Source organism: Orussus abietinus, unplaced genomic scaffold (assembly GCF_000612105.2).
Source record: "Orussus abietinus isolate OABI.00-Male unplaced genomic scaffold, Oabi_2.0 scaffold24, whole genome shotgun sequence".
Lineage (NCBI taxonomy): Eukaryota > Metazoa > Arthropoda > Insecta > Hymenoptera > Orussidae > Orussus > Orussus abietinus.
Window position 1 is genome coordinate 120371 of NW_019394437.1, and position 27982 is coordinate 148352.

At 37.5% G+C, this 27982-nt stretch overlaps 11 protein-coding genes and 1 long non-coding RNA gene across 30 annotated transcripts; 7 read left to right on the top strand and 5 right to left on the bottom strand.

The window, feature by feature from the left end:
* Positions 1–257: 257 nt before the first annotated feature.
* LOC105701659 (glutamyl-tRNA(Gln) amidotransferase subunit C, mitochondrial) lies at positions 258–1127 on the top strand. Its single transcript, XM_012428582.2, has 2 exons — positions 258–851; positions 994–1127. The coding sequence occupies exon 1, from the start codon at positions 402–404 to the stop codon at positions 822–824; it is 423 nt and encodes a 140-aa protein (XP_012284005.1). The 5' UTR covers positions 258–401; the 3' UTR covers positions 825–851; positions 994–1127.
* LOC105701653 (DNA polymerase subunit gamma-2, mitochondrial) lies at positions 786–2005 on the top strand. The gene is made up of 2 exons (XM_012428570.2): positions 786–1369; positions 1457–2005. The coding sequence occupies exons 1-2, from the start codon at positions 821–823 to the stop codon at positions 1886–1888; spliced, it is 981 nt and encodes a 326-aa protein (XP_012283993.1). The 5' UTR covers positions 786–820; the 3' UTR covers positions 1889–2005.
* LOC105701654 (ER lumen protein-retaining receptor) lies at positions 1943–3733 on the bottom strand. The gene is made up of 3 exons (XM_012428571.2): positions 3503–3733; positions 2840–3029; positions 1943–2761 (listed from the first exon to the last, which is right to left on the bottom strand). The coding sequence occupies exons 1-3, from the start codon at positions 3591–3593 to the stop codon at positions 2404–2406; spliced, it is 639 nt and encodes a 212-aa protein (XP_012283994.1). The 5' UTR covers positions 3594–3733; the 3' UTR covers positions 1943–2403.
* Positions 3734–4359: 626 nt separating this feature from the next.
* LOC105701649 (F-box/LRR-repeat protein 7) lies at positions 4360–6939 on the top strand. 2 transcript variants are annotated; one of them, XM_012428557.2, is made up of 2 exons: positions 4360–4991; positions 5381–6938. In XM_012428557.2, the coding sequence occupies exon 2, from the start codon at positions 5394–5396 to the stop codon at positions 6705–6707; it is 1314 nt and encodes a 437-aa protein (XP_012283980.1). In that variant the 5' UTR covers positions 4360–4991; positions 5381–5393; the 3' UTR covers positions 6708–6938. The 2 variants fall into 2 exon arrangements, with proteins under 2 accessions (XP_012283980.1, XP_012283982.1); XM_012428559.1 differs by lacking the exon at positions 4360–4991 and adding an exon at positions 5018–5169 and having other exon boundaries at positions 5381–6939.
* A 211-nt stretch (positions 6940–7150) lies between these two features.
* On the top strand, positions 7151–10210 carry LOC105701650 (STAM-binding protein-like A). Of its 9 annotated transcripts, none has more exons than XM_012428567.2 (10): positions 7151–7379; positions 7535–7584; positions 7947–8146; positions 8230–8328; positions 8406–8627; positions 8700–8885; positions 9089–9395; positions 9456–9568; positions 9648–9750; positions 9816–9881. In XM_012428567.2, exons 3-10 carry the CDS (start codon positions 7998–8000, stop codon positions 9879–9881), a joined length of 1245 nt encoding a protein of 414 aa, XP_012283990.1. In that variant the 5' UTR covers positions 7151–7379; positions 7535–7584; positions 7947–7997. The 9 variants fall into 9 exon arrangements, with proteins under 9 accessions (XP_012283990.1, XP_012283986.1, XP_012283987.1 ...); XM_012428564.2 differs by having other exon boundaries at positions 7152–7441; positions 7925–8146; XM_012428562.2 differs by having other exon boundaries at positions 7152–7397; positions 7496–7584; positions 7925–8146.
* Positions 10211–10371: 161 nt separating this feature from the next.
* Positions 10372–11243, bottom strand: LOC105701662. Its single transcript, XR_001104241.1, has 3 exons — positions 11114–11243; positions 10912–11025; positions 10372–10497 (listed from the first exon to the last, which is right to left on the bottom strand). It is a non-coding gene; the product is annotated as an uncharacterized LOC105701662 (long non-coding RNA).
* Positions 11244–11355: 112 nt separating this feature from the next.
* LOC105701647 lies at positions 11356–16228 on the top strand. 4 transcript variants are annotated; one of them, XM_023432352.1, is made up of 9 exons: positions 11356–11592; positions 12044–12370; positions 13626–13801; positions 13889–14107; positions 14300–14575; positions 14675–14878; positions 15107–15368; positions 15485–15557; positions 15631–16228. In XM_023432352.1, exons 3-9 carry the CDS (start codon positions 13627–13629, stop codon positions 15634–15636), a joined length of 1215 nt encoding a protein of 404 aa, XP_023288120.1. In that variant the 5' UTR covers positions 11356–11592; positions 12044–12370; position 13626; the 3' UTR covers positions 15637–16228. The 4 variants fall into 4 exon arrangements, with proteins under 4 accessions (XP_023288120.1, XP_023288121.1, XP_023288119.1 ...); XM_023432353.1 differs by having other exon boundaries at positions 12071–12370; XM_023432351.1 differs by lacking the exons at positions 11356–11592; positions 12044–12370 and adding exons at positions 12734–13006; positions 13182–13338.
* LOC105701660 (CDGSH iron-sulfur domain-containing protein 2 homolog) lies at positions 15861–17863 on the bottom strand. Of its 2 annotated transcripts, XM_012428583.2 has the most exons (5): positions 17679–17861; positions 17411–17505; positions 17104–17220; positions 16732–16820; positions 15861–16486 (listed from the first exon to the last, which is right to left on the bottom strand). In XM_012428583.2, the coding sequence occupies exons 1-4, from the start codon at positions 17773–17775 to the stop codon at positions 16734–16736; spliced, it is 396 nt and encodes a 131-aa protein (XP_012284006.1). In that variant the 5' UTR covers positions 17776–17861; the 3' UTR covers positions 15861–16486; positions 16732–16733. The 2 variants fall into 2 exon arrangements, with proteins under 2 accessions (XP_012284006.1, XP_023288123.1); XM_023432355.1 differs by lacking the exon at positions 15861–16486 and having other exon boundaries at positions 16680–16820; positions 17679–17863.
* Positions 17864–18000: 137 nt separating this feature from the next.
* On the top strand, positions 18001–23105 carry LOC105701646 (Y+L amino acid transporter 2). Of its 4 annotated transcripts, XM_023432350.1 has the most exons (14): positions 18001–18488; positions 18707–18875; positions 19422–19683; positions 19763–19944; positions 20042–20264; positions 20336–20451; positions 20544–20669; positions 20883–21027; positions 21112–21235; positions 21302–21502; positions 21711–21860; positions 21941–22118; positions 22196–22261; positions 22338–23105. In XM_023432350.1, exons 4-13 carry the CDS (start codon positions 19770–19772, stop codon positions 22255–22257), a joined length of 1500 nt encoding a protein of 499 aa, XP_023288118.1. In that variant the 5' UTR covers positions 18001–18488; positions 18707–18875; positions 19422–19683; positions 19763–19769; the 3' UTR covers positions 22258–22261; positions 22338–23105. The 4 variants fall into 4 exon arrangements, with proteins under 4 accessions (XP_023288118.1, XP_012283976.1, XP_023288116.1 ...); XM_012428553.2 differs by having other exon boundaries at positions 18002–18488; positions 22196–23105; XM_023432348.1 differs by having other exon boundaries at positions 18002–18488; positions 19422–19630; positions 22196–23105.
* LOC105701657 (V-type proton ATPase subunit F) lies at positions 23099–25100 on the bottom strand. 3 transcript variants are annotated; one of them, XM_012428578.2, is made up of 6 exons: positions 24916–25100; positions 24304–24338; positions 24147–24228; positions 23891–23973; positions 23510–23632; positions 23099–23289 (listed from the first exon to the last, which is right to left on the bottom strand). In XM_012428578.2, the coding sequence occupies exons 1-6, from the start codon at positions 25076–25078 to the stop codon at positions 23260–23262; spliced, it is 516 nt and encodes a 171-aa protein (XP_012284001.1). In that variant the 5' UTR covers positions 25079–25100; the 3' UTR covers positions 23099–23259. The 3 variants fall into 3 exon arrangements, 2 of the variants coding, with proteins under 2 accessions (XP_012284001.1, XP_012284002.1); XM_012428579.2 differs by lacking the exon at positions 24916–25100 and having other exon boundaries at positions 24304–24437; XR_001104240.2 differs by lacking the exon at positions 23099–23289 and having other exon boundaries at positions 23610–23632; positions 24134–24228.
* LOC105701661 (mitotic-spindle organizing protein 1-like) lies at positions 25013–26091 on the top strand. The gene is made up of 2 exons (XM_012428584.2): positions 25013–25151; positions 25713–26091. Exon 2 carries the CDS (start codon positions 25735–25737, stop codon positions 25978–25980), a length of 246 nt encoding a protein of 81 aa, XP_012284007.1. The 5' UTR covers positions 25013–25151; positions 25713–25734; the 3' UTR covers positions 25981–26091.
* Positions 26092–26367: 276 nt separating this feature from the next.
* Positions 26368–27902, bottom strand: LOC105701656 (LDLR chaperone boca). Its single transcript, XM_012428577.1, has 5 exons — positions 27595–27902; positions 27358–27432; positions 27042–27202; positions 26785–26935; positions 26368–26686 (listed from the first exon to the last, which is right to left on the bottom strand). The coding sequence occupies exons 1-5, from the start codon at positions 27745–27747 to the stop codon at positions 26630–26632; spliced, it is 597 nt and encodes a 198-aa protein (XP_012284000.1). The 5' UTR covers positions 27748–27902; the 3' UTR covers positions 26368–26629.
* Between the last annotated feature and the right edge of the window lie 80 nt (positions 27903–27982).

Sequence of the window (27982 nt, forward strand, 5' to 3'; positions counted from 1 at the left end):
AACATTCGACTCCAACGCATTCAAAAATAGCGCGCTTCTTCATCGACTAAGCGAATTCCAGTTCTTGATAGTTCTCTTCGTTCAAGTTTTTAGTAGAGGGCCAAAGGGTATTTGGCGTCATCTCTCCGTAATGATTGAATTCATTAGTGATCACTCCGCAGCTGTGGCAGGTATATAGAAAATTAAATTTAATTATATTCACCAGAAATGAGTTAGGTGATCGGTCACGGGCAGGGTCGCGCGATCGTCTCCTGTGCTGCCTCCTGGTGGTGGTGTGGGCGGCTAACGTACTTGCCATCCTCAGTGGCGGCGCAACTCATTTCTGCCTGAAATGAGTTACCCCTTATATATTGTGGATCGTATGCATTTTTAACGTGAAATCAAGGTTAATAAGTAATTTCATGGATTCCTTGTATCGGGTACAATGTCTTTTAGGGTATAGAGCTGTGATCCTATTTGCGCATTCCGTGAGATGGAAAACTATCCCTGCATTGTCGGAAACTGTGGAAGTTAAGGAACGTAAGAGTAGTACGAAAATTTCTAAGGATACGATAGCTCAACTAGAACGACTGTCCTTAGTAGATTTTGATAACGAAGAAGGGATCCGTCGACTGGAAGCTGCTATAGATTTCGCTAAGAGACTCCGTGATCTTAAAATTGATGATTCGGTGCTTCCAATGTATACCATCTTGGAAAATGAAAATCTATATTTAAGAGAAGATAAAGTGACGGAAGGTAACTGCCGTGACAAGATCTTAAAGAATGCTACCCTTCTCGAAGAGGAATACTTTGTAGCACCACCTGGCAATATACCAAAACAATGACAGTCGACGCAGTCCTAAAATCTTTGGGTACAAATTTTTTAAGTGTGACAGATCGTGGCTTTATTTATGGCCCTTTGGGATGTCTGCTACGTCGTAACATTGAGACTTTCTGGTTTCGAAACTGTGCTATGGCTCTAACATACAATATCTTTTTCACTTCCCCGGACAGAATCCCTGAGACTCTAAGAGTCAGTAAAGATATCACCCCTAACGATGCACCATTTGGTCTTGCAATGCTGAACGATATCAGGACTCCTTGGAATCATAGCACTTTCTCTTCTGATATTAAGACTATCCCTCACAGAACTGCAAGAGTGACCGTAATCATTGATGAGTTGGAAGCTAAAAATCTGTTTCATAAAAAGCAGAGAGAACGTAAAGTTTGGTGGCGAAAATTTGCACGTAGTCCATCTCGATTTCAATTGACAGAGAACAAGAGGGTAAAAAATTATGACGTTGTCGATATAGAGGCACAATTTCCTTTTGGAAACATCATTGTAGAAACGATAACACATCGACACGATGCTCGAAAGCTCTTTCCTCAGGTATCCCTAAGTAAACATTACCAAGTAACAATTGCTTGAAAAAACAATTAGTTTTCTTCTACCTTGTTTTAATCATTTTGATTACAGAATGAAGAGCAGAACAATAATTCCAGTTCAAATTTAAATTTGATCGAACATACTGCCTCCTTGGATTGGGGCTGCCTAACTCTTCTGTGCGATGGTTACGATAAGATTGGTGGTTCACAAGAACTCCATATTCACCCAAAGTTGTCACCATATAAGGTAGCTTTTAAAATTAACTCGGAAGGAGGTGAAAACATCCAAGAATTGAACGACTTAATTATGTACATCAGTAATATCATAAAAAAAGAAGGAATAGCAACAGTATTGACGAGTACCAAAGAAGGGCTGGAGTCCCTTTACACCCCCTTTATTGTAATCGTCGATGACGAGAGTTTAGAGCACGGTATTGTGAAAGTGATCAGTAGACTTACAACGATAGGTGAATCCGTTCACATTACAAACATTGCGCAGTACTTTACAGTTCGATGTAATTAAACAATACCTGTTTTGTGGAGACTTGGCGGCGTATAACAAAAGGTAAAATATAGATTCCTTTGGCTTGACCACTGTATTAAACGCTGACAATCTTATAATAAACATAGTCACATTTAATTAATAAAAGTTATTATATAACAACTCCAACATTACGGTCAGGCACCAGTATCCCTTTTCTCGACACCCTCACTTCAAAATGTTCTAGTGGACGATTCGCTTCTGATGCTTTCCTCAATGTATCGTTATGTACAACGCGATGAGGGAGAATTTAAGAATGCACGAAACGGGATGAGAAATGGAAACTGAAGAAATGACATACAGGGAAGGAGAATAGGTCAGAAATCGAGGTCATCGAAGAGTCAGACTTAGCTTGTATCTGGCTAGACACACTCGATGATCCTTAATACACCTCGAGCTCGCGTTCAAGACTCGGTGAATGGTTCTTGTTTTACCGTTGTCACAGTTGACAGTAGACGGTATTTGACAATTGCTGCAAAGCATTCTTTGTGTGCTACTTAAGCCGGTAACAAGAGCTTCTTCCCCTTGAGCACTTTGGTAATATAAAGGTAAAAGAAATCGCAGTAGAGGACCGTCTGCACCAATCCAGCAACAATAGCTATCAGGTCGTAATGATTTTCGGCATAGTAACGGTATATCCAGTTTAGCAGATACAGCCCTCGATAAGAACCCAATGCGAATAAGTAGTGGCTCGTAATGCTTTCCGCTTCGCCCGTTTTGGATACTAGGAAGAGCTGAGGTAGAATTGCCACCGACTCCAAGTAAATGCTAAACGTCCATAAGACTTCCAACACGGTGAACTCATGATTGATCACCAGTGCTAAGATGACTGCTGGTATAACCAAAAATTCAATCCTGTAAATACGACAAACATCGATTAAGAAACCATTTGATGTACCCACATATTTTAAATTAAATATTTTTTATTCTCACCTAAATGTATCGTGATTATGGTCATAAGTTGCCTTGAATTTACTATACATAAGGTAAATTGTAGCATAAGAAGCGGAAATGAAAATAATCTTCATAAAAGTATTATACGCCGATATATAAGTTGTCAGCAGGTCGAGATACCGTGTCGTGTATACTATCGCAAACAAAATTTGAGACTTTCCGCTGATACCTGCAAAATAATAATATAATATCAGAATGTACTTTTTACAAGATAACGTATACATAAAATGGTACACATATTCTCAACCCAAGAAATTCGCCCCAATTGCCAATTAAACTCCTGGTATACATACACATGACAGCAGCATTATACCAATCCTTGCAAGAATACGTATATGAGTATTCTACTCGGCATGAACTATATTATAAAGGTTAGTACCAGCATTTATGATTATATAGAATCTTCTTATCTCCTAAAGAATTTATAAGCAAGACCTACTCCGATTGGATACCACGTACCCATTTCAACTACTGCTTTCCTCGCGGGGTAAATATCTACCGATGTCTTCATTTGTAAGACGTAACAAGGCCCGGTATGGTGCGAAATCGTGATCAATTTAAATCGGTTGATTATGTTGAGCGAAAGCGCCGAATATTTGACAAACGTTCCCGACCCATGTTGTCGAGAAACGAGCGACCTACCGGCACAACTCCTCGTCTTCCATATCTTGAGGAGCAGCAAGATAACTGCCAGCAGATGCGAGAGATCACCCAGCAGGCGAATGATATTCATAACTGTGCTGGAATGCGCGTCAATTCCACGGGGAATACGAAAGAAGAACCTCGCGGGCTCGAGTAGCTCAAGGCACAAATATGACGTGGCTTCGGCAGAACCATCGGCAGATGCAGCCAGATAGCCGACCAGTTCGCTTTATGCCGCTACTTTGCGATCGCTCGATCCGAAGACTTATCCCATTACCTAATTTCGAAACCACGACAAGGGATACTCTAAGAGACCCGTACAAATCTGGTATCGCAGCGTCTCTCTCCCTCCCATTAACCAAACGAGTGCAACAAGGAGAGACTGGTCTCTTGCGGAGCGGAGTGGGGACACGAATGAGTCAACCTCTAAATTTATTTTTAAAAGCGAACCTAATGTTTTCGTTACGGTAATATGCCGGGTCCGATTTACATCGTATCGGATCTTCTTTCTGAATTTTTCGAGAAAAACCAGGGATGAGCAGAGATGAGTTGGGAGATCGTTCACGGCCAGGGTCGCGCGATTAACGCGATTCGCCTGGCCTCGCCCAATTCGAGAGCTACATCACGGCCAGGGGTCGCGACATATAGGGGTAACTCATTTCTGGCAGACATGAGTTGCGCCGCCACTGAGGGGAACAGATGGCAAGTACGTTAGCCGCTGGTACCAACCACCAGGGAACAGCACAGGACCGATCGCGCGATCCTGCCCATGAGCAATCTCCCAACTCATCTCTGCTTAATTTTTAAACTACAACCCGCTGGCATGACATGAAACTACTTTTAAATGAATTTCATTGACTACAGTAACTACAATTCCCAATGATACTTCTAGCAACACGAACATTTTAGCCATGTCTACTATATTTAAAAGTACAATTATCGTTTACCCTTTATCATGGGGCATGTAAAATTAGAAAGTATCCACACGGTTATCCGTGATCCTTTATAATATTCGTCACTTTTAAAAATATATTACATCGACAACGTGAACTTATGCCGAATATTGCGCGCGATCGATTAATTGTTCATAATCGATGATTTTGTTAAAAGCAATGTTCAATGATTGTCCTTGTATGGACGGCAGGGTTCCGTGAACGGGAACAGGAAGTGAAGGGGTCCAATCAAGTAGCAGCAGAAAGGTGAAGGACTGTCATCCATAATCGACGATCCGTTTGGTGTACGAATGGACCAGATATGTGACACGTCTCTTCGAACAGGGGCAAAGTTTACCTGGCAGCGCTAAAGTAAGATAAATCCAATGCTGGTGCGTCAAGAGTGAAAGGCTGAAGATCAAGGAACAGGATCGATCGTTCCAACTGCATTGGAAATTGGAATGTGAAATCAAGATGGTGATGGCGGCGGATGGATCGGTGGTGCTCGTTATTGTCGCGCACCGTTATTGAATCCCTGTTCCGCCGCCGTAATTCAGGTACACATTTACCGTATTCGCGATGCCTCTAAAATTCAGTTAGACCATGTTTGCATAGTTGGTAAAGCCATAACCTGTACTTCAATCTCATGGAGTAAGTTGTGATAGTATTGACATTCCTATCGATCCACTACTGTCACCAAGGAAACAGTTCTTTATAAGAAGCACATTTTTATAGGTCCGTACTTGCACCATAATTTTAATATTACAACATTTTTATCTGCAGTCTGTGAATGATCGAAAGATGTCTGTTATTTATAGTCGTTACATGGCCAAAAGGGCCTTATAAGAACTTGTAAATGATTAAAAGAGGTTTTCTAATTATAAAATTAAAGCACGTGGTATGGGTCTACAATTAAGGATTATAAAATATGGACGTTTCATTGTAGATCAGAGAATGGAATGGACGGATCGTGTCCCTTCTTGCGTCCGGTACTTGGAGAACAGAGTAGATCGGATAGAGCCGTTGGGTATTTCGCACAGAAATTGGCTCTGTACAGGCCAAACTCGGATACCGTCGATTTGGGATATCACACTCTTGACAACAATACCTGCCGGTCGTCGTCTTCTCCGACTGCCTTCATAGTATCGCCCAAACAATCCTCGCAACAGTCAAAGAGGACACATTCGATTGGACTGTGCCAGCTGAACGACGATGTACTGCTGAAGATATTCTCCTGGCTAAGCACTCGAGATCGATGTATGCTCGCCCAGACATGTCGACGGCTTTGGGAGATCGCGTGGCATCCCTCTTTATGGAAGGAGGTAGAGGTGCATTATCCACAAAATGCAAGCACAGCTCTGGCAGCTTTGGCGCGCCGTGGTTGTCATTCCTGCATCCGCCGACTGGTGTTAGAAGGTGCCAACGGCATTACAGGAATATTCTCTTCGCTACCTTTTTCAAGTCTGACGTCTCTGGTATTACGACATTCTAAACGAATTAACGACGCAAACGTAACAGCCATCCTGGATAACTGCGTGCATCTCAAAGAATTGGATTTATCGGGATGCAGTAGTGTAACGAAAGCTTACACTCGTAATGTAATACTACAGTTGCAATTGCTCGACTTAAGTGATTGCCATGGAGTGGATGATTCTGGCTTGATGCTTACGCTTTCTCGCATGCCACATCTCGTCTCTTTGTATTTGCGGAGATGTGCTCGCATCACAGACGCCAGTCTCGTGGCGATCGCCTCGTATTGTGTCACTTTGCGCCAACTATCTGTGTCAGATTGTATGAGAGTCACAGACTTTGGTGTCCGTGAACTGGCAGCCCGTCTCGGGCCATCATTAAGATACTTTTCGGTTGGTAAATGTGATCAAGTCTCGGATGCAGGGCTCCTGGTCGTTGCCAGGCATTGTTACAAATTGCGCTACTTAAATGCTCGAGGTTGCGAAGCACTCAGTGACAGCGCGACGCTTGCCTTAGCTCGGGGATGTCCACGAATGAGAGCTCTAGACCTAGGAAAGTGTGACGTTGGAGATGCCACTCTGGAAGCCCTCTCGACGGGATGTCCAAATTTGAAGAAACTTTCTCTGTGTGGCTGTGAGCGAATTACAGATGCTGGATTAGAAGCTCTTGCTTATTACATTCGGGGCTTGAGGCAGCTCAATATTGGCGAGTGCCCAGGTGTTACATGTGTCGGCTATCGTGCGGTCAAACGTTATTGTCGACGTTGCGTCATTGAACATACCAATCCAGGTTTCTCCAGCTGATCACTGCCAAGCTTATCATAGCTTTCTCTATTCTGATCTATTTATTAACAAATGTTCTTCCATTACTTATGATATTGTTTGTAAAAAGTGGAGAGTGAGAGAGAAAAAGAGATTACTCTTTAATCGGCGGTAAATTTAGCCGGTAAGGCTTTTAAACTTTTTAAAGAAAATCATATATTTATTGTTTTGTATAATTAAATAAAAATAACACGGATATTCCTTGTGCTTCTCATCGATTTTGGAAACGTCCGATCCACCATGTATCAGATATAACAAAGGTTTAGTTATAGACTTTCGTTTCTAGTGTTTGGACTTCTAAATCCTTATAAGGTGTTCGCGGACGCGTTAGTTCTTGATATATGATGTCGCTGTGATCGTTACACGATGCGTGAAACTGGAAACTTGCTGTTTATATCTTTGACTATGTCTCCATCGAAGTCCTAAATCTGGGATTTATCGACTTTGGATCCAATAAATCGAATGTTTCCATCGTATTAATAAATTCGCAGACTGGACTCGGTAAATCCCGGATTTAGGAGCACGATGGAGACATAATCTTTGTAACAAAAGCAAGAAATGGAACGGTTCGACATCCGATTGGTGGTTAGAAAAACATGGAGACCAGTGATCGATCAAAAAGTTGTTCATCCTACGTTGACACGACTTCAAGTAGTACGTAGAACAATTTCGGTAGTAGTTTTTTACAATGCAGTTTAACTAATTAACTGGAAATGGTATAAAATATTTCTTTCTCTCATATTTTAACCTTCAAAACATTATATATATAGCTACGATACTACATGTAGTTACATGTTTCATTGGACCAGCTGATCCTACAACGGAACAATTATGCACAACTATGTAATCCGAGCTTAAGGTAAATTTACTACATCTGATATGACTGCAAATCATTAAACGTCAAATTTATCTAAATGACAATCTTGTGAATTACTCCAAATGGTTCTAAAGTTGAAATCAATTCAAGTGTCGAAATGAACGTGCGTAGCACTGTAAAGGAATATAATGCACTAAGCTATGTGAGATATAAATGACTTTTAAGAAATTCAACATCTTGCGTGTTACAAGTATAGTATAGGTACATGAATTAATACTTTCTTGCTTGGTACCTGAATCCTTGACAAGTGTCGTGATATGCATGTTTGTTCTGCAAATCATCAATATTGTTAATGACTTAATTTCCTTTTTATATTTTATAGTTAAATTCTGATTCTATGACAGTTTAAGTAACAACGGATCAGCAGGTGATTGAATATAACCTACGACTGCAAAATGGACAGAGAGAAAGATAAAATAGACACGAAACCGATAAAATATTCTTCCATCAAAGATATGGGCCTTGTGGATCCAGAGCAACGTTTAAAGGTTCTCTCGGATTACGGAAGTTCGATTGAAATAGATAAAAATATTCAAGCTCGAAAGTAAGACAGTAATACTAAAATGTGGAAAATTTAGAAAGCATGTATATTTTATGTTCTACAAAAATTAATATTTGAAATTATAGATATTTTCGATCAGGAGTAGAAATGTTACGAATGGCTGAGGTCTACATGGATGAAGGGAGCCTAGAAAATGCTTACACATTGTATATGAAATTTGTGACGTAAGGAATGCTCTAACAACTTATATTAATCAATCAAAATAATTTGATAAATTCTTTAAACAATGTTTTCCTTCTAGAATTTTTGTTGAGAAAATAAGAAATCACCCTCAATATGGTACTGTACCAACAAAGGATCGTGTAATGAACCAGCAAGCATTGCGAGAAGTATTACCAAAAGCGGAAGCTCTTAAAAAACAGTTGTTGGAGCAGTATCGGCTGGAACTGGCTAAATACTTGCACGATGCTGAAGAACGAGAGAAAATAGAGGAGGAGAGACTGAAAAAAGAAGAATTACAAAGGTTGAGAAACGTTTTGCTTGTACAATAGAAAGGTGAGCCAAGAAAGATTCTCATAGATTTTTTTTTCAACAGGTTAAAGGAAGAGGAAGAACGAAAAAATAAAATAGCTACTCAAATAGCAGCAAAGGCTGCAAAAGTTGCAATAAATGCCGCTGCTATAACATTGGGTGATGAATCTAAATCCAAAAAGATATATCCAATGGTATCCAAATCGTATGCTGCAGTTGTAAGTGAGGATGCACAGTCATCTTTGGAAAAGTAGGTAGCACTCTTAACGGTAGAACTTAATTCATACAAATAAATTAATTTTACTTGTACATACAAGAGTTCTTTGTGAAAAAAAAAGATGACAAGATTTCAACTTACATTAGCAATTAAATAACTACCCACTTTTTGATCTTTTCACTCCTAAGTTTGGTTAATTGTTTCTATACCAACAACAATAATAATGTGTCCTTTAGGAAAACACCAATGATAGATCGTTCAACCAAACCATCGATGACGATAAATTCTAAATATCTTCTACGGGATATGATTGTCCCGAACAGATTGATGCAAGAGTTTCTAACCCTAGCATTTAATAATACCGTCAACAACAAGGAGACTTGTGGCGTACTGGCTGGAAAACTAGAAAGGAACAAACTGCTAGTGACACATCTATTAATTCCAAAGCAGACTGGATCACCTGACTCTTGTATTACTCATAACGAGGAAGACATTTTCGATTATCAAGATCAACACAACTTGATTACACTTGGATGGATACATGTACGTAACAAGAACAAAAACTCTTAGATTCGACAACTAACGCATTATCTCATTTTACAGACTCATCCAACTCAAACTGCATTTTTGTCCAGCGTTGATCTCCACACTCATTGTGCATACCAATTAATGATGGCTGAAGCAGTCGCTGTTGTTTGTGCACCAAAATATGACGAGTATGTTCATGCGTTTTTATTGCTCACCAGTGGTAACAGTATAAAACGTGATTGTTATACTTATTCGTTTACTTTACAGAACAGGACTTTTCACTTTAACTCCAGATTACGGTTTAGATTTTATTGCAAGCTGTCGAGAATCTGGATTTCATCCACATCCATCTGAACCACCACTTTATACGGTACAGTTAATAAGTACTGACAAAATGTATATACTTTTCTAAATGTACTTTATTTAACATTGCAGAAAGCGAATCATTGCAAACTGGATCCCTTAGCTTCTGTGGTTGTGGTGGATTTGAGGAAGAAATGACGTCTTTTTTACATTCAACACAGAGTACTAAGTTTAGCTTTTGTAACTTTTCACTTCGGCGATTACTTGTAGCAACGGGTTGATTTCAAATTATTTCAAATGCTCGAGCACTATTTGCATACATTTCAAAATAAGGTAACAATCATTAATTTTATAACACTACAGACCGTGGCTATATGCTCCGCAGCTAACATGATTCTTATATTTTAATTAGAAAGCGCACAGTACTTTATTACCTTGCGTTCTCTTGGATATAGTCATTTTAAATTATTTGTCAGCAGCAAGTAGGTAAATATTGGATTTAATCAATTATAATTTATTAACAGTAACATTACCGTGAAATTGCCCAAAGGAATGCAAAGCAACACCTTTCGAAATAATTATTAATTTTCAGCAATGCAACAGGTTACACTTTTTTTAAAAATAATTACCGCTCAAACCAACGTGACATTCATCAGGAATAGATAAGAACTCGAGTTTTATAAAAAATAATTATACGTTTGAATCATTACAATTGGTACCCGTCTGCATAAACGTATTTATATAAGCTTATCGTGCCTTTGGAGTAATTGTGTTCACAACTCCGTGCTAATTATCAAATATCTGCAATGCCGAGCTATAAACAAAATGTGATATTCATGCTAAATATTAATTATTATTTAATGAGGTAATTGCTAGGGAAAAAAAAAAAAAAAGAAAAGCTGTGCGTAGTTATAAACACAAAGGTACGTTGTGCTAGTCAATCGTTTCAGCGTGTGTTCAGGCTTTAAACTTTAGACGAATGATTCCTTCTTTAAGTACTAAAAAAATTAGCTTTGCCGGTGTATTAGGCTACACCTTACGAGTAACAAGATAAACAAAAAGCAACACGGAACGATTGTATTAATATATATTATATTGTATAATTAGGGATATCTCTATAAAACTATTTTCGTATTACTCTGAATGCATACACCCTGCGTATATAGAAATTCGGTTCACGCTAGAGTATCGATAATTATTTAAAATAAAGTAGATTATCCAGGCTTACCTGATTAGATTTACACATGACTTCAAGCGGAAAAATCCATGAACTCTCGCGAGATTTCAAGACCTTCATTAGGACCTGCAATCCCGTGTTAAGCCTTCAAACTATTCGATGCACCTAATTTGGAGAAAGGTTTTATAAATATTTGACATTTCGATGCATATAGAATGACCCTTTCGTAATACGATAACGTCAACGATCTTACGAGAACTGGTCTTTGGAACGGCACGGTTGAACGTTCCTGTAGTTCCACAACGAGTTGAAAACGAAACGAGCGTGGGAGCACCGCGCGACTCGCAGTCTACGCGAAATCTTCCGACGGAGTCGCTGGGAGTCGCGCGGCAGCGTGAATGGTCTTCGTTGGCCGAGTGACGTCACCGGTCGACAAGAGAAGGTCCTAGTCGACCGCCTCGGAGCGCGTCTCGGCGTCGAGTGGCAGTCATCCGTCCGCCCTCGCGTCGATCGCCGCCCACGGACGGTCGCGGACCTTGGCGACCGGAATTCGATCAAAAGCGAACCCTCGCCCGTCTTGACCGTGGACTTCGCTATTACCGAGAGATTCGTCCACCGCCAAAAGAGCGGCTGATCGCATCCGCGTTAATCGTCGGGGACCTTGGCGAGAGGAATTCGGTCAAAAGCGAACCCCTCACCTGTCTTGACCGTGGACTTTGCTATTACCGAGAGGTTCGTTCGCCACTGGAAGGGCCGCTCGCATTTAAGCGAGTGGCCGCCTGCGGACAATTCTAGACCTTGGCGACTAGAATTCCACTAAAGGGGGAATTCCACCTGCCTTGACCGTGGACCTTGCTTTTACCGAGAGGTTCGTCCACAACCGGAAGGACGATCGCTCGCGTTAATCTTCACCTGCCGGTCCACGGAGACCTGGCTAGAATTCCTCCAATAGTGGATTTCACCTGTCTTGGCCGTAGACCTTGCTATCGTTGAGAGGAGCGTTCACTACCGGAAAGCCTGATCGCCCTTGCATCGATCATCGCTTGTAGGTCGTCGCGGACCTTGGCGACTGGAATTCACCCCCAGTTTGGAGAAAAGTTTTATACATATATTGACGTTGTATATAAAAGGGTCATTCCATGGAATGACCCTTTCATATCGCCTTAACAAGACTTATCTTTAGAAAGTGCCGCCTCGTTTGTCGATTAAGCCCCGAGGTGCAGAACTCTCAACGAGTGCACGACGCTACGTCGAGGGATGAAGGGCCCGACCCCGAAGACTCGAATACCGGAGGAGCTGTCGATCCTGGTCTCACTTGCATACTGATATCGGTTAAGTGCACTCGTTACACTTTGGCCCGAGAGCCACGAGTTGGGAGTGACGAGCCACGGGTTGCACCTCGCACTCGCGGGACGCTCCGCAATTCTCCCAGGAGAGGCGAGACGAAGACTCTCGGTGACGTTTCCCGTCGACCAGCTGAGCCGTTCGTCCTGTTTGCCGGGAAAGAAACGTAAGAAAGAAAGAAAAATTCGCATGGGCTCGCCGAGCACCTTAAAAGTATAATTTTTAAGTCTAGAACTACTATTATAATCATTCTTATCGAAGTACGGTCATCTTAAACCTCTAAACTACTATATAAATTTCTAGGAGAGAATTCTTCTCCTGCCCGGAAATTCTCTTTGAATTTTCCGGAAAGTCATTACGGTGATATGAAAGAGATATCAATACGTGAAAATATTTCTAAAACATTACTCCGAGCTGAGTGCACCGAATTATCTGAAACTTTCACGCGATGCTCGTGAAATTCATTTTTCAACAACTCGACTCGGATAAAACAACCGACAATTTGGTTATTTTACCTGGATTTTTTTTTTTTTTTTCCAGTGCTGTAAGGTAACTTTTCTTGAGTACGCTCCACCTTCTCTCGAGTGGCGTGTCGCTTGTCTAGGTTTGCGTCAACTGCAAGGTGCATGTGACGTCACCGAAAACATGTAACGATCCAACGTGCTTCGATCGAGCCCTGACCAGAGAACAGTGTACGATTGGACTCGGCCGAGGCTCGCGATAGTTCTCACGGAATTCCCAATCGAAGAAAAAATACTCGCTATCAGCTTATCAGCGCGCGGTTATGGAGGTCCCAATCAAGGTCTCGAAACTCGCGAAATTTCGATCTTCCAAAAAGTATTTCTTCTCATGGTTCTTGTTCGAGATAGATACATCTTTTATTTTTGCTCGACAAAATGAAATCTCGCGAGTTTCAAGACCTTCGTTGGGACCTCCATAACCACGTGCTCAAGTTTGAAATTATTCGGTGCCCCCAGTTTGGAGAAAAATTTTATACGTATAAATGGAACGACGCTTTCGTAACACAACTTACGTCTACTTAAAGTGTTACGTGACTAAATCTTATATTCGGCTGACGTTTAATCGGCTTCGAATACGACGTACGACAGTTTTCTCTCTGTGGCCACCTGACAGGTACCAGAGCAGGAAAATAGCACTTAGTTCCGGTTGGAATACCTCGATGCGATGATATTACATGGATTACGCACATTTCCGACGAGGAAATTCCCAAAGCGCACTTAGAACAGACCGTACGCCAAAGACGCAGCATGCAATATCTAATCGATGTCCATTCTTCATGGAGCCATCCTTAATTTAGTCTTATCTGGTGTTTAGTCAAACGAAATTGAAAAGTGGCCAAACGAGGGAGAGGGTGTGCGTCTTGCTCGTGACATTGAACGGAAATCTTATCTAATTTCCAGGATGAGCATCGATACCCGTCGGTATCAAGAGAATCGGTGGGAAAAACAAGACAACGCCGGTTATCAGCGGGTCTTGTCACATGACTACCACAAGAGGAGGAGCGTGCATAACAGTGCCATGACACCGTCTCCATTCATTTCATTTGCGAGCTTCCTTCTGATCGTCTTACTACTCGGTAAGCGATTTTCAGACGTTTTACCTATTCCGACCCAGAAACGCCTTTATTCTCCGAGACCTTATTAAAGTCGTATCCCTATGCCAGGAAACGATGTGCTGGCGGCCAAAGAAGACAAAACGCAGGAAGATATTCGACATCTTGTCAGAGGGAACGACGATCTGGATTTTACGGACAATCGCGACTTGAATGCCGCCGTGATAGGCGCTACACTTTATCGTGACAATAATGATCTCTATAACGACGACGAAGTGGTCGCTTTAGCGGAGGGCAATGACATAAGACAAGAACAATCGCTCGATGTAGGTAAGGGTTGATAAACGATTTTTTATCCTACAGTTTCTAGGAAACATGAAATAAAACAGTCCCGTAAGGGAATATTTCCTGTACTTTTTCATGCCTCTATTGAACTCGCCTTGATTGCAATGCAATCCACTACTTACTAACTCTTGTAAGTAGAGATAAACTTTCGCGAATAATTTTAATTTATGTATTTAGACTTCTGGTGGAAAATAAGAAGACGGAAAAGAAGCGCAATAGAGCCGTTGCCGAGTCATGATGGAAAAGAAGCGGTTGCTAAATCAAGTGGGACAATCGATGAAGCTAATCCTTCAATCTCGACAGCAGAGGTTCCCAAGAAATTACAAGACACCCCTAAATTTTCTGAACCGAATGATATGTTGCAAACTCATGTCACTCCACACGACGACGACGATGAACCACTCAAAGTGCCCGATGACAAATTGCAGGCAGAAAACGTGTCACAGATGCCAGGTAATCAGGAAATGAAAGAATTTACTTGGAAGACGTGCTGATTAATGTTTTCAGACTAAGCTCAATTATTAAACATGTTGGACATTGTAACATTTGCAGAGAATGTCAGTTTGCCCGTGAAGGTGAAACAGACGGACGAAGAAGCTCTTTATATCGCAACTTTACCCCCAAAGATTTTTCCTTACGATGGCAATATAAAAAGTTTCGATGAAGCGAGTAAAGGAATTCGTGACAAACTGAGTTCCACCATGTACGAAACTATACCACAGGGAAAAGCTGAGACGATAGATTCGATAAATACAAGTATAACATGGTTTTCTATTATTTTTCATGCTTAAATAACTTATACAATAGACTACTCAATGTTAGAATGGTTATATCCATAGATAAATTATGGACCGTCAATTTTTAAATTGTACTTCTAAGTATTTGAGGGCCCAAGCAATTTTTCATAGATAGGAAATAATTGATTTTTATATTCTAAGAAATGCTACATAAAGTCAATTAGTTTTAACAATTGCTATTTTACAGATTCTTCGAGTACCACTGTGCCAGAGCCAGTAACAACGCTGTTAACAGTACTTTTTAAATCAACAACACCTTCATATTTGAAAAATGACAAATCGACGGAAGCTGTGAATATGACAGGTCATGCAATCCAAACAATGGAACAAAATAAAACTGGAGGAAAAGGCATGCCTTCGGGCATGATAGCTTTAGTCATAGCAGTCACTTTCGCTGCAATAGTTGTAATCGGTTACGTTGGATTAATAGCTTGGAAGAGATACCAGGAGTAAGTATCTTGTTGTTAGCGATTGAAAATCTAATCGATACATATCTGTATCCACATTTGTACATCAAAAATTATTATACCACAGAAAATCATTTATCACATGTACGAATTTTTAGGTTTCGGGTGGACAACCGAGAACTACTTGTAAACGAACTAGAATTCGACACTAATGATTTACGGCATTTTGAGGTTAGAATTTCCGTACACAAAAAAAATTGTGGATACGCGTATGTTTATAACACTCTGCTTATATTTGTTTCAGCTTTAATCGACTAAACGCTCTTAGGTAAGACGGACGATTCAAAGTGACTGAAATCTAGTTACCCTTTCCAGCACTCTGCAATGTCTCGTCGATCTGTGATAAGATATGCATATTCCGTAAATCTTAAATGGATTTACCAAAAGTATTGCACTATTTTCGTAAGCCATTTATTAATTGGTAACTACGTAAAATCTCTGGTTACGATAACGTGGATGAAAATGTGGACAGTATTGCGTTAAGCGACTCACTTCTTTATTAAGAGCTGACTGACTCTGTCATTAAGATTTACTTGTATAGTATAATATAAGTGCGACTGTATTGTGCAAGTGGTATTATATGGTAGTAATAAGACCGTGCATCAGAATCGAATTAATGTTATCAGAACATAATTAGTGCCTTCTCGTAAATTTATCATTACATGCCTTACTGAATCAAAATACTTCGCTTATAATAGCCAAGAAAGGAAACTTGTACCTTTGTAATCACTTAAGGAAATTAGTAGAAACTCGTGTTAATGTACATTCATAATGCCTTTCTATTATACGGAGCAAAGCAGTGTACATACTTGAAACAATAAAATGCTAGGTTATTTTTGTAACCGAAATATTCTTTATTATCTATATTGCTATTCATAAAATATTCTACCCAATATATTAAAACAGACGCTTATTATTTTAATATCAAGTTCTCCTGTTCGAGACAGTAAATTATTCTCAATTGGCATCCGAGTCCACATTCCCATACAAATGTAATAATAAAATTCAACACATACGTAATAGATTCCCTCCAACTCTAAGGCTCCAACAAGGCAAGTTCAAGTTCTTCGTATTACACAACCAAAGGAAACGCAATTTTTCTGTGAAATAAAATTTATTTATAAATATTTCCCATTGTGGGATAATGATGTAAATGTTAAATAATTTCTATTCTAATAACGTTCAGTGTTTTCTGTGATAACAATCCTACATTAAACTAGAATTCTATTCTGCATCGGTTAAAATTTTAACTAGTGGGCAACAAAAGCACATTTCACAAATTGTGAAAAGTACGTAGTATGATAATGCACCATTTACATTAACATTTATTGCTTAATATGCTTACATTCATTTATTTTTGGTTACGACGACTGGTCCTACATTATCTCCCGTTTCTTGATTATGCTTTCCATGAGCACCATCGCAGTAGGGCCACTAATGGGATATAGTTGAAATTATAAAATTACTCTCATAAGTTTGGACAATGTACAAATGTGTATATCCTTAACATTCCACAGATACAGATAAATATATCTCGATTCAAGTTATATAATTTCCCCTTCATAAGCAATTTTCTCAGGTATTTGTATAGCTTATCTGGGTTGAGTACAATGTACTCGTTCAATGCAATGCCAACAGCTGAGCACCGACTTCATGAGATTGCAACTCTCAAAATAAATTCAGCTATTCATAACCATCGTCGATATGCGATACTTACATTTTCGCTTCTCCAGCACCGACAGAATGCGACCTTTTCTGTTATATTCTCCACGTCAAGGGTGTCTACGACCTTATTGACATCCTTCTTAATCTTGGGATTAATTTTTGTGCTTGGCTAGAAAAAGGCATATTCTCTTATAAAGATATATATAAAATTAAATACATGGTATACGTCTCACGGTCCACAAACATATAATATACATAATCCCATGAGGCAGCCACAAATGCAATATCATCGAGATTACATAACCATAATATCTAGATACATACTGGATCCCTTTTTAATTCTTAACCGGTATACTTACAGCAGGTCTACCCAGGGGACAGAACGATCTGTAGGACATATAACCGATTCCAGCTACCAATGCTGTAGGAGGAACTAATGAAATCCAATCCCTCACTGAAAACGGAAAAAGCGATATCGATAAAGAATCATTTCCTGGTGCTCAATACCGGATAGGTCAAGTATCTTTTGGAGTAGAAAATAAACTCATCGAGTAGGCTAGGACGCGCCTGTCACGAGTGCGGCTCTACCGAGTGTCAAGGAAATTTTAATTAAAATCCATCACTTACGTCCCAGTCGAAACCATCCTCCTATCGAATCGGGTATCGGTAATCCTGCCAAGTAATTCGGCACGGATACTTTCACGAGGTGCGAGACAGATTCCATATTTGCCAAGTACTACTACCGATCGTTCGTACTTGTTCGTACTCGATACGCCCACGTTTAACCGACTTCGGTGTCGTGTGTACCTTTATTTGCAATATTACTAGACCGGAAGTGCTAGTGATCTCGTTCGTTCATATACCGAATACGTAATTCGGCGAATAAACCCACGTGAGATGAAACTGCGAGAAGTGAGCACTCTCGTCAAAATACGTAATAAACACCCTAGTTTGAAGAACACGTTTCAGGGCTGCCAATTTTCACTTATTTTTACCGACATGACAATGTTGGCTATTGTTCTTCCAAGTCCTATTTTTGAAATCGTGTACTCAGCTTTCGCTCACAAATTAGGAGCTTTTTCGAATGCGTTAGTCACTGATACAAGATCGCCACCGATCACATATTAGAAAACACAAATGCGTAATGCTTTTGGAAGTCCCAACGCACCGGTTGAGGTTATAAGTAACAGAACAACGCATTTACACCTTTGCGAGAACATACGTGTGTCCGCATCCGCATGCGCAAAAAGCACCGAAATTAAGAATTAAGCGTGAGGACTATAGATCAGACTTGTACCCACGTTTTCGGACGTACAATCGTACACGTGACTGTACCGCGAACAGCCACGACTGCTTGACGTACTTGGTCTTTCACGTTTAATATGAATGATGATCGGAGCTGATTTTACCATCTGGTAAACAAATTTGATCTAATAAGTAAGTTGTATATAACTCTATTTTCGTAAATACTTCGAATGAGCAAAAAGAGAGTTCAATTTAAACTCGTGATCATGAATAATTACAATTCAAATCGTTACATTTTGTTTCAATTTCAAAAGCTTCCAGAAGTATTACGATGGATGTGTGACGGTTTCTTTGATATATACTTATATATATATGTGTGTCGTATGTACAAATCTTTCATTATTTTCTAGAGAATGTTAATACGACAATTCAGGCAAACAACAATAACATTGATCGATGCAATCGGTTTCCTCTGCTATTGCATCAGGCTTCATAATTCTTGTATTTAACGGAGTTTATTGGGTCACAGACAGATTGGCTTCTTATTTCCCATTTGATAAACTAAAGTATTTTTGAAAGGTACGTTTTTAAAAAATATTTAATAATTTAAAAACAGTCAGTATAGTCACGTATATTATATACAAATGGATTGTGTCAATGAAGTTTCTGCAGATTATTAATAACCAGTTGTTAGGCAAATAATTATAGTTATAACTTACAAAGTATAAAGACTACAATATTTTGTATTAGAAGTAAGTTAGTCATATGAAGTAAGGTGTTAAGTTATGTGTTAAACGTTTATGGAAAATCAGATAATTTAATCATTGGTTACACATGAGGTATTTATAAAAACTTAATCCTACCGAGGTGAAGATGTATTTATTGTTAACTACTCTGAAATTACACATAACTGTCATTAAGGTGACTTAAGATCCAACGTTTTAAAGTGAAATAAAACGCATGCTTTTGTATTTAACCTCGGTCAATGTCAATTGCTGACAAGGATGTTTATATTTGCTGATTCCCTGCTATGCGGTGCCTGGTTACGCCGAATTGAATCCTATTGAATATTTGATATCAGTACACATAAGAGTTTATGGTGATGGTGTGTTGATATTTTTTCAGGTACTGTCACGTGGATATCTTCCGCGGTTACACTTCTGAGACATATATACTCTGCAAAGGATCTTAGAGTTTCAGTTTGTTGAGTTTTACTAGGCAGAAATCTAGCTTTTGTTCATTCTATTCTACTAGTAAAACTATTTGTTTAAGAACCCTTTAAAAATCAATAATTGGCACTACTTATGTTATTTTTATTGTCGCTGTACCAAATTGTATGTTTTTTGTACAGTTGATACATTTTTGTATGTTAACAGTTTCATATCGTGTAGGTTTCTATTACAATTACTTAAAAAATAAGTTTCAATATATAAATTCAAGTATTTGTTAAATCATTTGTTTATAAGAGTCATAATGGTGAAACAAGTTTCTGGAGGAACACCAGCAGAGATGCAAGGGTTGAAGCAATCGGGGGATGGAAAAAGTAACCAAAAGCAATCCAATCAGAATATTGGGAAAGTTCAAATGAAGAAGCAGCTTGGATTACTAGAAGGAGTTGCAATCATCCTTGGCATTATATTTGGATCGGGTAAGTCACAATAAAATATATGAATAAAATATATACGTAACAGTAGTAAATGTATAATTTTTAATCATATCTTATATATCTAAATGCGATCTTTCAGGAATCTTTGTATCACCCAAGGGAGTAATTCAAGAAGTAGGTAGTGTTGGATTATCTCTTATAGTATGGACACTTTGTGGTTTACTTTCAATGGTCGGTGCCCTATGCTACGCCGAATTGGGAACTAGTATACCACGAAGTGGTGGAGATTATGCATACATTTTTGAAGCCTTTGGAGCACTACCGGCATTCCTTTATCTCTGGGCTGCCAATTTCATTTTCGTGTACGCATATTTGATTACCCCCCCCCCGAAATATTAAAATGATAAACATTTATTCGGCAACACTTTTACAGACCTACAACAAATGCTATTATGGGCTTAACATTTGCTCAGTATGTCTTACAACCGTTTTTTCCGAATTGTTCCATTCCTGTTGATGCAATAAGACTTCTTGCTGCTCTAACAATATGTAAGTTATTTATGTTTGATTTGCTTTCCAAGATTTGTTATATTCCATCTACTGCGCTAATTTTTAGTTAATATATTTATATTGATTGTTAGGTTTTCTAACATTTGTAAATTGTTACGATGTTAAGGAGACATCAAAAATGCAAAATGTGTTCATGTTTGCAAAAATTGGAGCCCTGGTGGTTATCATAATTGCAGGCTTGACATGGTTGATGTTAGGTAAGTTCTACTTATTTGTTGCAAAGTTGCTTAATCAGATGATGTGAAATATTTTTACTGGTTATATTAGGGTGTCCCATAAGTTCCTTCCACACCATATATTCATTTTGTATAAAAAAAAAAATTAAGAAACTTATGGGGCACCTTGATATTACAGTATGGAATTGTATATGTATATAGTTTTATATAGACAGCGCACTCGTTACATTGTAGGGCACACAGAGAATTTTGAAAATTCTTTCGAAGGTACAACTACGGATTCTGGAAAAATAGCCGTAGCTTTCTATTCCGGCATATTTTCTTACTCAGGATGGAATTACTTGAATTTCATGACCGAAGAATTGAAAAACCCATATGTGTAAATACATACTTTGATAATACTTAGCAGATTGTTATAACAAATGTTTTCATTTTAACTGATAAAAGAAACATCCGTTTGCAGGAATTTACCGCGTGCTATTTACATATCATTGCCTTTAGTGACGCTTATCTACGTACTAGCAAACATCGCTTACTTGGCTGTTTTAACGCCAACTGAAATGATTTCATCGGAAGCTATTGCGGTTGTAAGTTTTCATACATGTATAGATATAACGTATACAATCTAGCAACTACACCATAGACATTTTCAGACATTGGGTGATCGGCTGCTTGGGGTAATGTCTTGGACGATACCCTTAATGGTAGCTGTATCTGCTTTTGGAGGTTTGAGCGTTCACATAATGACATCCTCGAGAATGTGTTTTGTTGGAGCAAGGAATGGTCATTTTCCATCGATACTTAGTCATATCAACATCAAACGGTTCACTCCGACACCAGCTTTAGTATTTCTGGTACGTAGTGCTTAAAGGTCTACTTACCTTAAAAGCAAAATGAAGCTCAATTGTCACGCAACTTCATAAAAATATAGTCAGTATACAATTTTAGCACGTCGATGCGCCGACGTAAAATCATGATCAATACAGCTTTACGATACCCTAGGTTGTGCAAGAATTCATCTAATAGATATTTCGATGCTCATTATAATTCTTTGCATTACAGTGCATCCTGTCCTTAATCATGCTTTGCGTCACCGATGTGTTTGTACTAATTACTTACTGCAGTATTGTGGAATCATTCTTTATCATGATTTCGGTTGCTGGTATTCTGTGGCTTAGATACAAGAAACCAAATATGGATCGACCAATTAAAGTACGCATCATATTTTAATCGATTAGATGATATGCTGTCATTTTACTATTTGACTTTCATTGGTAATTTATAAATTCTAGGTTTCGTTGTGGGTGCCAATTTTATTTGTGGCCGTTTGCGCCTTTTTGGTATTAGTACCTTGCTACAAGAGGCCAATTGAAGTGGGTGTAGGTGCCATTATCACTTTATCCGGCATTCCTGCTTATTTAGTAGGTGTAGCTTGGAAGGACAAACCACTCTGGTTCCGAAAGCTTAATGGTGAGCAGGTCATAAATTTATCTCTTACAAACTTTATGATAAATATTTCTTAACCGCTGATTAAAAATAATTTTCAGCCAAGATTACACACGTCGTTCAAAAATTGTTCTTATCGGCTAAGGAAGAACGCGATAATTGAAACGGTTGGTGGGGAAATTACGTTTTTCTCGCAATCTGCTGCTGGTTTTAATTGCATTCATGTTTTTTTTCATACTTTAGTGAGACGTGTACGATCATGCATTACGATTGATTAATATCGCGCTTTTGCGCGGAAGTATTTCTATTCCCTCTTTTTTATATAAATCCAAGATGCCTTGTGTATTCATATATCTGGTTGGCAGTTATATTGCTGCAGAGAAAATATAAATTCTTTCTATAGTTATGCTGAATTATAAGTGATACACATCTTGCCTTTTGGAATAAAAATTGTGATACAAACGGTCAAATAGAGAAACTTTAGATGAATATTCACTTTGTAAGGGCAAATCGTTATCATAAAGGCAAAGTTACATTTTAAAGAAGAAGGTGCGATTGGACTGCAATCACATACAAGGGGCATTGATAACACATTTTTCGAATCTCAATAATAGTCTAAAAGCAACTGGACAATATTGTTGTAAATACTATTATTAAGGAGTGTAGTAAAGTTTTTTCTTTCTGATTTTGATTTCAATTATAAAGAGTGACTGAATGTGAGATAAAGTCTGAGTTTCGTTTGCAAGTAGATCTTTTTAAACGCTGTATTTATATATTGTAATATAGTATTAATCATATATTAAGGGCGACCATTATGTTTCTTGCTGAGTATTTTTTAGCTATAAATGTGCTTCTTTTAATATATTCACAAAGTATATTATGTTAATATTATCTGGGAATTAAATCCAGCTACGATAATTTCTGCAGTACTTTTGTTAAATTAATGTTTTCTGATGACAGTAGGCAGTAAAATATGGTTTAGTAATTTAATAAAGTATACCTTATTCATAATATATTGGAATGTTTATAATTCTCCATTTTTTTCACATATAATTTCACAAGAACAACAATTCCTAGAGATTAAACTAATAAATACTAGACAGTTGGAAAATACTTTTATTATACATAGTAGTCAATGGTGACTCATGCATTTATTGTACACGCATTAATGAATATCTTCAGGGTTGAACATTCCCTGTAACATAAAACATTTTTCTTTTCAAACCTATGCATGTACGATAGTACTTTCACTTTTTTTTACAAAGATTCAGGATTCTTGAAGATATTTTTTAGACTATTTCTTGGTTACATAATTCATTTAGATGTTTTCATTGACTGAGTATATCTTTCTATATATAATTATGTGTGTAGAAGTCTCTTAAACATGAAGTGTCAAATAAAATAATCAATTTTACCTTTGCACGTCGAAGAATCGAGTCTTTGCTTGCATCATATGGATGATCTTTACTGGGAATTTCCAATACTGCGGGAATAGGTTGAGTATGACTATCAATCACATGTCGAATCATCTCAGCCACCTGTAGATAAATTCTAAAATTAATTCCTTTAACATTAGTGGATCTGAGGTATTCATTTCTTGTCCAGTCACATGAATATCGTTATCACATATCACATGACTCAGATATTTGACTAAAAATAAAATAAAAATGTATGCAACAATTTTCAAAATAATTCTCATGACAAAATACAATCATTCAATAGAAAGTAATTACGGTGAGATTAAAGCTAAGATTGGAAGCAGCATGCAAACCTGTTTAGATAATATCTGAACTTACATTTTGATTAATTAAAATAATGTCGATATCGTCCCTTCTGATAAAACGCTTAAATGTTTCTTCGATTTCACTCACTGCAGTATCTAAACAAATAAATTCCATTTAGTATCGATGTCTTATGAATGGTTATAATTTTTTTAATCATTAAATCACAACCAGATAATTGTAATGGTCATAAGTGAACCAGTATTGTGTAAGAGATGTTATAAATTCGAAGCATGACACATATGTATTAATTCTTACAATTTTAACATACTTTTGTCGACAACCATAAAGTTGGGATGACGATTTTTGTTGATCTCTCCGACACCTCCCAAGAGGAACCCCACACAGGTATCCTGCAAGTGAAACATTTATTTTCAGGTAAATATAACTGCTCGAACATAGTACAGAATTATAAATAACTTGCGTGCCTCGTCTCCGATAACTGCCAAGAGTTTGCCTTTCCCTGCGGAATGAAGAGCCATTGTTACTTTTCTTCTACTTTTGTGTAATGACAAATGTTCCGTAAAAAAATATCGAAGTATAATCTTTAACTAAAGTCAGCTGACTGACAGTCACGCCTTCAGACGGGTAAGATGTGTTTCCATGAAGCAAATTTCATCGAGTTTTTTAATCTTCGATGAAACTGGACAAAATGCTTCCATAATCGGCTAGTGACTAAAATGGTCCAATCCTCCACGAAAAATAAAAAATTAATACAAGCGACATTATTCGCTAAAATTTGGAAATCAACTCTCCAAACGTTAATATGAAACGAAAATAGTTTTTGGTTTGGCGTTTTCTTTGATTCCTGTTCCAGGATCATAACTCAATTTATTAATTATTAACGGTTCTCACTAGACTGCTATCTAGTGATATATGAATTTGATTGGCGGAGTCGAATGATTAAACCATAAATGGAGACAAATGATTAGTCCATTAATTCTTCCTTTTTATTCCTTAGTCATTCGTGAACTATCTCTTTGAATATAATAATTTCTGAAAATTATAAGTCCTTTAAAAAAGATATGCAGTGACTTAACCTTCAATTGCAGGAAAGCTTTCGACTCGCTTGATCGCCGCGCCCCTGACGGTCTTCGGCTCAGACATGTTTGCGAAATGTTTCCCAACGAGCGAATTTCTCAAAATGCGTCGTGCTCTTGAAGCTCTGCACGGAAGAGATAATTTATAAAATTTAAAACTCATTTAGAATAGAGTGGAGGGATTTTTCTCATAAATGGTGATTTGTCAAAACCGTAAAACTGTCTAACATTGGGGAGTAAGTATTCAATTAAATGACGTGTCTTTGCATAAAGTATTTATATCAATTTATGCAGCTACTGCTCTGTATACAAAATTTTTGTGACTATTGCACTTACAGAATATTTTAAAAACTACCGAAACAATGTAATCCTTTTTAGGACGACGCACGGTACCTTCTTTAAATAGATCTTGAAAATATTTTCACATTTTGCGTCATTTAACTAAGATACGCTATTACAAAAAGCATATCCGTCTGCATCTTGGCATAGAAGGCAAGCAACTGAATCACGTTTAAATGCAGTGTTCCATTTACTCTGGCAATAGCCCAATAACTATCGTTATGTTGGTCATTTGGTAGCTTTTTTAGACCAAGCACCGAAATGGATTCAGAAAGTTGACATCTGTGTTATTATGTTAAAAATTACAAAAGGACATTCATTGTTATATATAAGTTATATATAAATACAATTTGTACCATGTGAAAATAGGGAAATCATTATTTTTTAGAAGTTATCATTTGTATGGAAATGTTTAGTAAATAGATTACAAACAAAATGTTGATAAATATGATTTGCAGTAAGGAACGTGGTCGGGCCAGCATGCCGGAACCTGTGAATCACCAGGTGAATGCAGCTCGCAAAACGTTCCAGATCTTGTACCAAATATCCAAACTATTAAACACAAATTTAGACCAAGCCACGCTTAGTATATGCGTGCGACTGTTGGAAAGTGGAGTAAACCCACAAGCATTGGCTGCTGTAGTAAGAGAACTACAAAGAGAAGTCAAGGCACTAAATGAAGCACAGGTAGAATCTATTGACAGCAAAACCAGTGTAATTAAATAAGAAATTATGATAAGGAGAATTTGCCATTCACAATATTGTACCTTAGTACCTAAAGTATTAGTTTGCTTGTGTAATATTAATGATTGTTAAATAAATTTTGATAACTGTTTATATTTTTTATTTTCAAAGTAATGTTACAAACATTCATACATCTACTATATATACTTTGCAAGGTAAAGTATTTTTTAATACTTAACCATAATTATCACAGATAGAATCCATATGTTATTACACGCGTGTACAAGTAGAACATTGCATTGGATTTGCATTTCATTGACTATACAGATTTGTACAGACCAAGAATTATAAGATATTGGCACGAGAGTATGAACATAACTCCAAAAATTGTTGAAATTTAATTTAACGCGTGAAAATAACTTCAAGGAATGAAATAGAAAAAAATATTTATTTTCCATTGGCTTAATTTCTTATAAGCATAAAGACAGAATTTTCAACTACATATGAAACTGGCCCTTCACTTTTGATACAAATCAATATTATTCATATTTTACATATAAATATTTAAAGAATTATAGATATTGTATGCTCTTTTTTTAAATGCTGGGTGATATTTTGCCATACTATCATGCAGATTTTTCTTTTAGTCAATGCGATTTAAGAATTGTAAATTTCAAAATCCGTAGAAGTTTCACAATTCCAATTTTTTCCTAGGCTCTTTTGCATTTGATTCTTCGCTGGCTGCATTCTGGAACATAATTTACATGTATAAATAAAATGTAACAATTGGACCCGAAAATAATGCATATAAAGATTTAATGTGTTGCCTGAATATTGAAAACTCACTTCACTCTTTTTCGCATGTTTCCCATAAAATGTCTGCCCTTCGAGAGTGATATGCGATATTTCAGGTTGTTCTAATAAATAATTTTTCGCATCTATAGCTTGAGATCCTTCTGGGAAAAGAAACACTGCTCGTTTAAGATCAATTGGATATCTGAAATTATTAAAGTTTTCAAATCAGCCGTTTATAAACTGTTTTCAGTAAAATTATTTCAAATATCATCTGCTATTGATAATTCGTGTCAATAGTTTGACTTTACCTTTCTGCAATAATGTGATTATTTTGTAAACTGCCCTGCCATATTCTCATTAGAACATTGGCGTTCTCTTCCGAGATATCTGGGTTAACGTCTATAAACATCATTAAGCTTTTGCCTTTTTTCGTCATCCGTAATATTTCATCCGGTTTTGTCATATCAACCTAAAAGAGTAACTCCCATCGAAGTTAAAAAAACTACAAACATATCTAACATTCATAGTTAGTAAAATAGAGAACATACTTCTCTTAAATTAAGAAAATACCAAGAATGTATTGTTTTATAAATGTGATAGCATGTAAGAAATAAATGAACTTACTTTTGACAAATCTATTTGCGGGCTTGGCCTAAGATGTTCAGGAAGCTCGTCAGGTTCTAAGGGTTCTTCATGTTTCTGGAAATGGATTAATACTTCGATTACATTATCCTTGAATAAGTGTTTAAAAATAGAAAATATGAAATTTAAAAGTGATATCCTGAAACTAGACTCGTGGAGAGCCAGAATTGTTAACCAAATATCTTTTTAATAAAAAGTGAAGAACCATCAAAATCTTACCTCCCATTCATCAAGTATACGTTCCAAGTCGGCATCATTCATATCTGTGATATCTCTTTTATGCGATGACTTTTTCTTACTTGTATTCGAATCATCGCTTGAAACTGTGTAAAGAATCATTAGAGAGCTTAAAATAACGATTAATCTCTTCATTATGAGAGTCCTTCCGAAGTTAAATTTAACGATACTTCCACGTCGAACAAGTTGTATTTGGAATTGTTTGGAAGAAGTTTGGAATATTGTTTTGTTCTGACAGCTCTACTGTATGATCATCCTTTCATGGAAACACATAGAAATGAATCTTTTTTTAAAGATGCAATCTGCTTTATCGATAACTATACTTACTGTAATTATAGTTCACTGTTTTACCGTTTCAAGCGCTGCATGT